A 12,084-nucleotide genomic window follows, 5' to 3' on the forward strand; every position below is an offset into this window, starting at 1 on the left:
GTGGTCAGGGCGAGTCAGGGGCAGCCGCTTGCCCCTCACCAACCCGTCTGCCGTACTGCCGTCACGAGGACCTTCCGCCCGATGCATATATGGCTGCCATCAGCCACGCAGGATTGGCTCCAACGGGAATCTCGACCGCCCCCTGGCAACAGAAGTGGCTTCCATTGGGCTGTTATAGAAGACGGAGGCGCCCGGCCGCGTGTGCGGCCGTGCTTGGGGGCGGGGCCGCAGCCTGCCTGCCGCATGGGCTCCGTCGATTGGTGGAGAGCCGTAGGGGCGTCAGGTGGTCGGGACGCGTTTGTTTGCGGAAGTAGGAGGGCGGAGCAGTGCTGAGTAAGCGGAGGTGAGTGACGGCGCGGCGGGGGCGGGGCCTGACGGCCCTACCCAGACCTTCTGGGGGTTCCCCCCCCCTCCCGTCTCGGACGTCGCCAGTTGGACCCTCCCTGCTTAGGACTGGCCTCGTGTCTCGACTGTGAGGCTCGGCCTCCGTTAACTCTTGTCTGATCCTCCCCTCCCCCCCAGTGCTCCCGGCTTCTGTCCTTTGATCCCTTGGCGTCCCCAACTCCCATCTGCATTCTTCTCGGTTGCCTCCCTTAGATTCCCTAACTTCCTAAATTAACCCTTTTCCCAGCTCAGTGCCCCGGCTTACACCCTGGACTGCCCCTTGTCCCCAACTCCTCCTTGTGCGCTTCTAAGTGCTCCTGGGTTTTCTGCCTCGGTAAATTATTGCCCGATTTCCTCCAGGCCACCTGCTTCCTGTGTCCCTCCCTTTGTGTCCCCCCCCCCCATTTCTAACTCCCTGCTTATCTTTTTCTCGTGCCTCTGATTTTCATCTGCTCCCCAGTGTTCTCCCCAGTTTTCTAGCACCCAATTCTGGGTTTACCTCCAGCTCCCACAGATGACCTGGAAGCTGGGGACAGGGAGCCTGTGACCCAGGTGATTATGTGACTGTGCCAGGGATTGGGTGTGAGACTGGGAGGGCACAAGGGCTCATGGATCGGTGCCTTTGTTTTTAATGGGCTACTCACATGACCCCAAACAAATACTAACCCTTCCTCTAAGGTTCCCTCACCTGCCCTCTTGCCAGCCCAACAGGATTGGGCAGGTTTGGTTTGGCATTGTTGAAGCTCCACCCTTGGGCGAGTTCAGTGTTTTGTTTTTGTCCCAGCCTTTCTGGAACTTGGAGGCCCTGTTCTCCCCAGGGTCTCAGTTTCCTCACTGTCCCAGACAGGACTGTATTTCCTGCCCCACTATGGCTGCCATGAGGCTCAGTATTTGAGAAGAGGTAGAAGACGAAGCTAGTGGCCAGTGTGGCCCTGTACAAGTGCGTGTGTCATAGGCAGGATGGAAAGGGAAAGGGACCGGTGATGGGGGAGAGAAGAGCGGAAGGACATTTCCTTTTGTTCATGTTTTCAGTGTTTATTAATCACCGCTATTACACAGGCTCTTTTATTCATGTCACCATTACTGTTCATTCGTTTTTCCACTGAGCAAATATTGATGTACCACCGAGCACAAGGAAGGGAGGCCATGCTCATGAGCTTGGAGCTGGATTTTCAGTGGAGAGTGTCCCCAGTGTATTATTTTTAAAAATAATTTATTTTTATTTAATGCATATGGGTGTTTTGCCTGCATCTACGTTCACTCCATGTGTGCCTGGTGTGGATGTGTGTTGGGGGAAGAATAGGGGCTGGATCTCATGGAACTGGAGTTACAGAAGGCTGTGAGCTGCCGTGTGGGTGCTGGGAATTGAACTCTGGTCCTCTTCGAGGGCAACAACTCTTTACTTCTGAACCACCTCTCCAGCTCTGAGGGTTCCCAGTGTCTAATAGATTGACTTGATTTTTGGAGTTGACAATGTTACAAAGAGGTCTCCGTGTAGTAGAAATCGTACTTTGAATTTTGTTCCTGAGCTAGTGTCATATGACTTGATCCTGCCCATACTGGGTGGGACCCAGTGACCCGCACCCAGGCAGCTGTGGTACCCGAGGGGGAATGGCAGACACTGTTCAGTGTACCATGTGGCTGAATCACATCGTTTCTGGGGCAGATGCCTTCCCTGCTTTTCCTCCTGTGCCCCACAGTGTGACACCAGATGTGTGACTGTCATGTTGTATAAAGGTTCCTACTGTTGGCTCAGTGCTTAGGGTGTTTCCTCACCCTTTTATGTGATTATGGTAGCACACTTAAGAGGGGATTTCCTATTTGCCCAGCAAAGTGTTATCACCAAGATACCTAAATACTGTGCCTATGTGTACATTCTTCTGCACCTAAACGCCCTATGTATATACACAAGGAAGTGTGGCCTGTATGGAGGGCATACACTCCCAGGCATTGTGTACAGATTGAAAGCTATAGGAAGGAAGTCAGGAGCGACTACAGGGTGGCGCACACCTTTAATCCCAGCACTCGGGAAGCAGAGGCAGGCGGATCTCTGTGAGTTCGAGCCCAGCCTGGTGTACAAGAGCTAGTTCCAGGACAGGCTCCAAAGCCACAGAAAAACCCTGTCTCAGGGAAAAAAACAGACAAACAAACCAGCGACAACAGGCCTCATACCTGCATCAGTCCTCGGGTTCTCAACCTGCAGCCTGGGGGTGGGGTGGACAGGAGAGGTGCCAGATGCTCAGGAGGATGGTACCCTAGTGTTCCGATCGTGAGACATGCTGTGACAGGCAGTTTTGTGTGTTTGGGTGTGCGCCCGGAAACCCCCACAACCATCATCTGAGATCTGCTCAGATATTTTGGCCTGTTTCTCCTCCTTCTATGACTGGTTCAGGTGGAGGCAGCCCCATCACTAAACAGCTCTCATGGCAGGCTAAAAATGCGCTTGGTTGTTGGTACCCTGCTGGCTGGTGAAGCTGATGTTTCCAGGAGGAACCAGCCCAGCGCCCTCTGGTACTCCTGTAAGACCCAGCAGTGCTGGAGGAAGGGTCTCCTGGTGGTGGCTGCAGTTGGGTGAGGCAGGTGCTTCTCGGAGGAAAACAGAAGGCTGGGTTCAGCTCCTTTCTTGTGGAGAGAAGAGCCGGGTGTGCAGAAGAAGGCGGGGCCTCCTTGTTACTTGCTCCAGGGATGCCAGGAGGTGTCCCATTCCGCCAGTGATTTGTTAAGCTAACGATAAACTTAATGTTTATCAAACAGCTGCTGGAAATGTGTGCCATGCCCTCGAAGAAGGAATAAAAGCAGTGTCATGGTTCCTTTGTGAGGGACGCCCATGGTGTGGGGTTGCAGAAGAGATAGACTGAGAGAAAAGACGGCTTCTGAGAGAGGTGGCCCCCAAACTGGGTCTTGAGAGATAAGAGAGGGAAGGTTTATTTGAGTGCACGCTTCTTATCTGTCAGGAGAGAGAGGTTAAGTGGGGCAGTGGGCAATGCGGACCAGGAAATGAGGGTGCTGGAGCGCCTATGCACACTGAGGCACAAGCCTAGCATGTCTGGGAGATAATGCTGGGGCTGAATGACTAGAGTACGTGCGGGGGAGTGCAGGCTGGCCCTCTTCTGGAGATTCTGATATGTGCTCTGGAGTTTGGATTTTCTCTGAAGTGTTGGAGATCCATGGGGCGTACAGCAGGGAAGCATGGCCATTCATTGGGGAGCTGCGGTCATGCAGCAGGGGAGTATGGTCATTCACTCCGTAGTCTGCCTGTGGATAGGCACAGAGGAGCCGTGTGGGTAAGACTGGGCCACGACCTGGGCTTCACACACCTCCATTTAGAAACGTCTTGAATGCCAGCTGTAGTAAGGGGCCCGTCCAGTGCTTGCTTTGCCTTTGGAGCAGCGAAGGACCCAGGATGGTAAGGAGGGGCTCTGGCGTACGCAGGGAGAACATTCTGGGTCCTATAGAAGGGACTGGGTGAGTCCTGGCTCCCACCTAGCAGCTTCTACCTGAAACCATCCAAGAGTGAGGAGGCCAGACAAACAGTGGTAACCTTAGCAAGAGAGTGACCCCAAAGAGTGGCCCAACTCCTGTCTCTTCTGAGACCTGCCTAAGGACCTTTGTGATGAGGCGAATGCAGACCTCCCTCAGCCAGGCCAGACAACATGTTTGTCCATGGTGGCCATGCAGGCCTCTGTCCTTCTACCCATTCCCTCTGCTGTACAGGCTCGGGGGGGGGGGGTTCTCCCCATCCCCCTTAGGTGCCTTCTGTCTTTCCCTTAGAACTTGAGCCCCGTCCTCTAATGTCCTTACCCAGGGATCCTGCACTCGGAGCAGAACCTGGGCTCTGAACCCACATATCCCCTTCTGGGGAACTGCAGACTCTTCCAGGGCCCCTCCAGGACTTCTGTTTTTCATTTTGGTGGCCTTGTCTTTTGAACCCTCCATTTGAGGCCCTCCCTGGATGTGAGTTCCCTGTCTCTGTCGTGAGTCTACTAGTCTTTGGCCTTGCTCTCTTCAGTCCCTCCAGGACAGTCTCAGATCCCACAGACACTGTCTTTCTTCCAGAAACAAACCAAGCAGGTCCACTGGGCCCTGACCAGGTGGGTGATAGACACCGAGCTTCACCACGCGCTGGAGTGAGCACTGGCAGCACCACCATGGACAGTTCGGGCTTTTCTCTTTTAACTTGTAGCACTTACACGCGGAAACAGGCAGTCTGTGTCAGATGCCCCTCAAGGAGCCAGCTCTGGCATGGAACAGAAAGGTCAGTAGTAGAAAACGAATGTTATAGGAACATAGGAGCTGAATGAAGCAAGCCCAGCAGGTGAGGAGGGGGCACCTAGTGGAGGACCCTTACAGGCCCTGGGAGCTGCTTGTTCCCAGTCTGAATTCTTCCCTGTAGCTAGCCTGGAAGGACCTATCTGGGCCCTGAGGCGGTAGGGACAGGATGGCAGGAGAAAGGCCTTGTAGCATCCCTGGCTGTCCATGCATGCTTGTTCCAGGATGTGACCCACAGGTCCCTAGGCTTCATTTCCTCTCTTCAGCTGGTGAGAACAATGGCTGCTGTTAGAATTGTCACAGGGGGCTGGCATCCTGGCCTTTTCCTTAGTTACATCATCATGTCACGCTGGCCCCAGCAGGCTGGAGGGAAGCCAGGCCTTTCAGCACAGGGGTGGTGTCTGCTAGAGGCTGCTGGGGTGGGGACCTTCCTCTAAGTGAGACTGCTGGTCCCACTGGCGAGTGGGTGTTCTCGAGACTCTTCCATCCCTGGAGCACTGTTCCACATCTGGCCTGGCCGCTGGCAAATCTGCATGAAGCTATAGATAGCTCTTCTGTGCTAGGCCTGACACGCAGCCCAGACTACACACCTGCTTTCCATAAAGCCACAGTAATTTTGTGTGCCACTTGGGAAATCAAGAAAAGCAACAGTGTTACCCACAAAAGCACGACCTTCACCTCCAGACTTCCTGGTATGCTTCTTTTATCTATTGTCTTTTTTATTTTGGGTTTATTTTTTACACGTGTGGGGTGTGTGTGTGTGTGTGTGTGTAATACATGCTATGATGGACATGTGGAATCAGAGGACAACTTCATGGAGTCGCCTCACCCCCTCAACCTCAGCATGGCTTCCAGGGGGTGAAGTCAGGTTTCTGGGCTTGCACAGTAACTGCCTTTACCCAGTGAGCCATCTGGCCAGTTCTTTAAAAAAAATGTGCAAAATATTTTCTCAGTGGAATTTTGTCATAAGAAACTTGATGGGAAACTTTAATCCCATCATATGCGAGGCAGAGGCAGGTGGATCTCTGTGAGTTAGGACAACCTGGTCTACAGAGCTAGTTCCAGTACAGCCAGGGCTGTTACACAGACAAACCCTGTCACAAAAAAAAAAAAAAACGAAGGGAGGGAGGGAGGGAGGGAGGGAGGGAGGGAGGGAGGGAGGAAGGAAAGAAGGAAGGAAGGAAGGCAAGCAAGCAGAAAAGAAAGTTGAATCGAATCGAGCAGTACTTCGTGCAGGAGTGCAGCTTGCTTTGGAGTCTCTCACAGGGGATGCAGCAGTCATGCCTCACCCTATCAGCTGTGTGACTTCGGGCATGTCACTTAACCTTTCTGTTACTTGGTGTCCTCCCATGTAAAGTGAGGATAATGGCACTGGGGGTGGCTGTGCAGAAGGGATGAGCATGTATATGATTTTTATTACATTTTACCATTTTTATTGTCTGTGTGCATTTGTGTGTGTGTGTGTGTGTGTGTGTGTGTGTGTGTGTATTATGTTGTATATGTGGGAGCCAGAGGATAACTTAAGTCAGTTCTCTCCTTCTACCCGTGAGTCTGAAGGATCAACCTGGTTGTCAGGCCTGGCTGTAAGTTCCTTAATGTGCCAAGCCACCTCGTTACCATGGTAGTCTTACTTTTAATCATAACTTTATGTTGTCTGTCCAGACTCATTTATTCTCTATTTTGTGATCTTTGATTTTTTTTAAAGGGTCTCTCTTTGTAGCCCTGACTATTATGGAACTCACAATGTAGACCAGGCTAGCCTTGAACTCAGAGATCCATTTGCCTTTGCCTCCAGAGTGCTGAGATTAAAGACCTGTGCCTCTACACTCTGTAGGTGGAGTTTTCCTGTGCTGGCAGCTGCTCCCACCTAATCACTCAGAAACTTAATATTAGCTATAGATGCTCAGTCAATAGCTCAGGCTTTTTACTAGCTACTCTTACATTTAAATTAACCCGCATTTCTTACCTATGCTTTGCCATGTAGCTCAATACCTTTTCTCAGTACGACATGCCCGTCTTGCTTCTTTCTGCATCTGCTGACAACCCTGACTCCACCCTTCTTCCTCCCAGCAGTCTCAGTTTGGCTCTCTCGCCTAACCTTGTCCCCTTCAGCTGTTGGCCAGTCAGCTTTATTAAACCAATCACAGCAACATATATTCACACAGTATAAAGGAATATTCCACAATGCCCAACTGTGACCTTTGATCTATGTTGTTCTATTTCTTGATCCAATAGCCATTGTTCAATTTTTTGTTTGAATTTAGTCCTACATGTAAGTGAGATCATGTGAAATTTTTCTTAGTGTCTTATTTTAATGAGCCTTGTGTCTTACTGTTTTTTTAAGGTTTATTGGTTTTTATTTTGTGTATACTTACTTATTTTGTCTGTGCACCACGTGAATACCTGGCATCTGTGGAGGCAGAAGAGGGCGCCAGATCCCCTGGAACTGGAGTTTCAGATGGTTGTGAGCTGCTGTGTGGGTGCTGGAAACTGGAAGAGCAGCCAGTGCTCCTAACCTCTGAACCACCTCTCCAGCCCTGTCTACTTTGATTTGTCAAGACAGGGTCTTACCATAGACTCAGAACTGGCCTGGAATGTGCGACATGCCCAGGCTGACCACCTGCATTTGCCTCCTGAGTGCTGGGATATCAGGTGTGGGCCACCAAACATGACTGCCCCTGTGTTCAAGGAGAGGACCACAGCTTGTGTTCTTCCCACCACGTCTCACTATTGTCATAGAAGCTGCAGTTGTATTCGCTAAGATTTAGTTTCCTTATCTGTAAAATGGGGGTGGGGTGACTAAATAGAGATAGCATTAGAACAGCACTGTCTTCCAGGTGCCGGGCTAGCCCCGACTTCACCACGTGGGCCTGGATGCCCCTGAACTCCACCCCTGGAGTGGTGCTTGGGATTATGGGTGTGCACGAGCATGCCCAGTTTATGCAGTGCTAGGGTTTGCAGACTCTGGGCTTTGTCTTTAGTGTATGCCAGAGAAGCACACTCCCAGCAGCGCCAGTTCTTGATGCCATTATTAGCACCAGGGCCACCTGGACACAAGCACCACAGTGCCAGAACTGTCTGAGAGGGAAGCAGGCGGCTAAGTGACTAACAGGTGATGTGTCTGTAGTGTGGAAGTCATGGAAGGGCTTGTGTGTGCACCTGGGGGAGGAACACCAGCATGGTTTGCCGTCACCATGCATCTGGAAGAGCATAATGTTTACAACTAATGAATACCTTATTTCTGGAATTCTCCATGAACGCTTTCAGAATGCAGCTGCTGAATCTGGAAAGGGAAGCTCTGAGGTGGCGTCATGGCTGACCCGGCTCTGTTCTTAGCTCACTCTGTAGGCCACTTGATTTGTCTCCATCCCATCTCCAAGGCCAGTCCTCTTTTTCTACCTTGGACCAGAGCAGAACAAGGCTGAGAACTGGTCTCCACGCAGGTGCCACCTCCCTCAGGACATCCCTAGTGCGGTGCTCTGTCTGTCTGTCTGTCTGGCCTACTCTTCAGCAGGTGGCATGTTGACTCCGAGTTAGGGGGTGGCCTCTGGGGAAGGTAGTGTGCTTTCTGGGAGCCTAGGAAAACACATCTCTAACTCTGGGACTGGGGGTGCAGCCTGATGAATGTGGGGCCCTAGGTTCCATCTTTAGAGTACGTGGCACACAAATCCAAGACTCCAATCCAAACTGGGAGACAACTTTTGTAGCAGAAACTCTGAGTGAATTTGTAGGGTTTTTTTTTTTTTTATCTCAGCTAAGGAGGTAGCTCAGTTGTTCTAGTGTGAGGACCTGAGTTCATCCCCAGCCTACATCTGAAAAAGCTGGGCAGTTGCATGCTGGTGGCCATGCCTTTAATCCCAGCAATTGGAAGACAGATGCAGGTGGACCTCTGAGTCTGAGGCCAGCCTGATCTACAAAGTGAGTTCCAGGACAGCCAGAACTGTTACACAAAGAAACCCTGTCTCAAAAAAAAACAAAAACAAAAACAAACAAAGCTGGGCACAGTCACCTGCACTTGGGATCATGATGCTGGAGAGACAGACAGGAGGTGCTGGTCTCACTTGCTATCCCATCTGACTTTCTTGGCGAGTTCCAGGTCAGTGAGAGAGACCCTGTCTCAAAAACAAGGTGGGAAGCACCTGAAAGTTGGCCCTGGTTCCACAAGCACGCACAGTCATTGGCACACATCTCTATGTTCACACACACTTGGCGTGTCTGAGCCTGAGTTCACTTTCATCCCAAGGACCCGTCTCCATGACTGCTTTCAGAGCTCTGTGAGAAACCACCAGTGACAGGGTGCAGAGACAGTCACTCCCTGCCCCCTTCCTAGTGGTGTGGTGCAGTCTGGTGTGTCGTAGTGAGGGGCCCTTGGCTTTGCTTTTGGAATTGACATGTGCTATCTGCAGAACGTCATCTTTAACTTGGAGGTGAGAAGCTGTTCACTTGCCCAGGCCTTGCCTCAGATAGCACATCCACGCCCGCTGTCCTTACTGTCCACAACAGTCTTCTGTCAGAGTGGTCCCTGGCCTGGCCTGGGACTCTAGAACTTTCCATCAGACCTGCTGTTCCCCTCAGGGCCATTTCTTTCCTTTTCAGGTTCCTGCAGGTCCAGAATTAGGGCCCAGAGCTGTGGGGATGATGGAGTGCCTGGCAGGACACCTGTAGGTGGGCATGAGAGACTTTGTCCAACTGACCAGAGACCTTATGTTCTTCCAGAGTGAGAGGGCAGGCTGGGCCCTCACCTGCCCCACGGAGGATGCAGTTCTTCGGACGCCTCGTCAACACCCTCAGTAGTGTCACCAACTTGTTCTCAAACCCATTCCGGGTGAAGGAGGTGTCGGTGTCCGACTACGCCTCCAGTGAACGGGTTCGAGAGGAAGGACAGCTGATCCTGTTCCAGAATGCTTCCAGTCGTACCTGGGACTGCATCCTGATCAACCCTAGGAACCCACAGAATGGCTTCCGGTAGGTGACGGGCAGTGGGAATGCACCTCTCCTTTCATTCCCTCCCTCTTCGGCTTTTGGGGTTCATGTGGATAGGGCATCTTTGGAGCTCTGCCTGAAAGTTATAGTACTGAAAGGAAGGGCCGGGAAGAGAAAATAATGGATCAGTTCCCGAGTCCTCACTCCTGTAGATGGCGGGAAGGAGGAAGGATGGGGAAGCTGAGAGGGACCCGCTGGGGTGGCCTTCAGCTGGATCTTGGTTTGGACAGCTATTGTGTTATGGCTGGCACTAGGCCTGCTGGGACTTCTTGAGCCTAGAAAGCTAGGGCAGGATGCCTGGGCAAGGCAGGGTGGGAAAAGGGGAGAGTCCAGAGAGCCAAGCCTCCATTTCAGGGTCTGATGGAGCTGGGCTGCCTGATGTCGAGGTGGGTTTATACCAACGCTGTTTCTGCTTGCTCTTCTGTCTGGCTATCCCATCATCCACCTATTCACAGGAGTCCTGTGAGATGACACACATGGTCTGTGTCTTTAAGGAACCTGCAGACTGGTGAAGGAAGCCCCAAGTACACAGGTCTGCTAACACCTTGTAAGGAGTAGTGTGACAGAGGTAGAGCCCAGGTAACCATAGGGACACAGGAAGCAGAGCTGCTATGGAAGAGGGATTGCTTTGTTCCAGAGGAGAAGGAAGAAGGCTGTTCCAGGCCTTCAGAGGCAGGGAGGGCTCATGCAGAGGACCTGAGCTTGGTTCTCAGTACCTGGGTCAGGCAGCTCACAACTCTAACTCCAGCTCCAGGCATCTGGTGCCATCTACTGGCCTCTGAAGGCATCTGCATTCCTGCATATACACATACCTACATATACATAAGCAATTTTAAAAACGTGAACTACAACAGACATCTAGAAGAGTATCTTTCACTTAGAGATTCATCACAAATACCTCTGTACTGCTCCATGCTGAGAAACAGAAAACACTGTTTCCCGAGGCCCCATTCACCAAAGAATGGCAACCAACTTTTATGCTCATTGTTTTTGTATTTTTCACTCATTTTCTTTTCTTTCTTTAAAGGTTTATTTATTTATTATGTATACAGTGTTCTGCCTGCATACCAGAAGAGGGCACCATATCTCTTTATGGATGGTTGTGAGCCACCAAATGGTTGCTGGGAATTGAACTCAGGACCTCTGGAAGAGCAACCAGTGCTCTTAACCTTAGTGCTGGGGTTATGGTTGTTAGGTATGGCAGTGGATGCATTTACTCACTGGGTTATTTTGCTAGCCCCTCCCTATTACATTAAACCATTTTAAATGGCTGTGTAATGCCCATCGCATAGATGATTGAGCCGTAACTCACATGGTACCTGTAGCTGGCCATCTAGGTTAGCTATCACTTAATTCTGACCATATACAAAGAGCCAGAGTTTGAGACTGAGGCTCAGAATGTGGCAACCAAAGCAGAGGAGATTTCCATTACCAGAGGAAGACTTTACACACAATTAAGTTCAAAGTAAACTCTATTTTTGCTTTTGCTGTTGGAGCAAGGGGATCAGGCTGCAGCCTGGGGCAGCGGGTGGCTTGTTTGCGGCATCCACAGTCTGACTATGGTGGGTACTACCCCTCAGTTGGCTCACCTTCTGTCCCCATGGCTCACCTTAGTGGCCCCTCTTCCTTGGCGGCAGACTGTTCCAGCTGGAGTCAGAGGCGGACGCCCTGGTGAACTTCCAGCAGTATTCCTCCCAGCTGCCGCCCTTCTACGAGAGCTCCATGCAGGTCCTGCATGTGGAGGTGCTGCAGCACCTGTCCGACCTCATCCGCAGCCACCCCAGCTGGACGGTGACGCACCTAGCGGTGGAGCTGGGCATCCGGGAGTGCTTCCATCACAGCCGCATCATCAGGTGGGCGGTCGGGCCGTGGGGGTGCGTGTTGTGTGGGGCTGGGCCACTGGAGTGTGGTGGGGGGTGTGATCGTCCCTGTGCAGTACACATGCTGCGTGTATGGAGTCTCCCCACTCAGCCTTTGTTGTGTCTGTGGCTCGGGTAAGAACGGAGCAGCACTGCCCTGGCTCACGAGTGGACACTGATTACAGTCAGAAGGAAATGCAAACACGGAGTTCTTTTTTTTGTTTGTTTGTTTTTTGAGACAGGGTTTCTCTGTGGCTTTGGAGCCTGTCCTGGAACTAGCTCTGTAGACCAGGCTGGTCTCGAACTCACAGAGATCCGCCTGCCTCTGCCTCCCGAGTGCTGGGATTAAAGGCGTGCACCAACATCGCCCGGCTAAACACTGAGTTCTTTCAACTACTCAGTCACCTCAGAGAGAGGCTCTGGAACCAGGCTATTCAATAGGAGAAGGCTGCATAGGGGCTCGGGCCATAGTCTCCTTCCCAAGCCCCGCTGTTCTCCTGGAAGCTCGGATGGCCTCTTTTATATCCATCTAGTCAATGCTGTATCTGCAGATTCCCTAAAGAGGTCTCCTTGGATGTCCTTGCAAGTC

General features: G+C 51.6%; 1 protein-coding gene across 10 annotated transcripts in view; it reads left to right on the forward strand.

Moving 5' to 3' along the window:
* The first annotated feature begins 203 nt into the window (after positions 1 to 203).
* The window catches only part of Pla2g6 (phospholipase A2 group VI), a 37,472-nt gene continuing 25,591 nt past the window's right edge, over positions 204 to 12,084 (forward strand). The window contains exons 1-4 of one of the 10 annotated variants that reach the window (XM_075959909.1): positions 343 to 472; positions 845 to 936; positions 9,370 to 9,618; positions 11,274 to 11,489. In XM_075959909.1, coding sequence (XP_075816024.1) covers positions 9,410 to 9,618; positions 11,274 to 11,489 — 425 coding nt within the window. In that variant the 5' untranslated portion in view covers positions 343 to 472; positions 845 to 936; positions 9,370 to 9,409. Of the gene's footprint in view, positions 937 to 4,567; positions 4,640 to 5,216; positions 5,346 to 7,231; positions 7,306 to 9,369; positions 9,619 to 11,273; positions 11,490 to 12,084 lie in introns of those variants that run through there. The other 9 variants (XM_075959900.1, XM_075959908.1, XM_075959901.1 and 6 more) reach the window with 9 other exon arrangements.

Source organism: Microtus pennsylvanicus, chromosome 2 (assembly GCF_037038515.1).
Source record: "Microtus pennsylvanicus isolate mMicPen1 chromosome 2, mMicPen1.hap1, whole genome shotgun sequence".
Classification (NCBI taxonomy): domain Eukaryota; kingdom Metazoa; phylum Chordata; class Mammalia; order Rodentia; family Cricetidae; genus Microtus; species Microtus pennsylvanicus.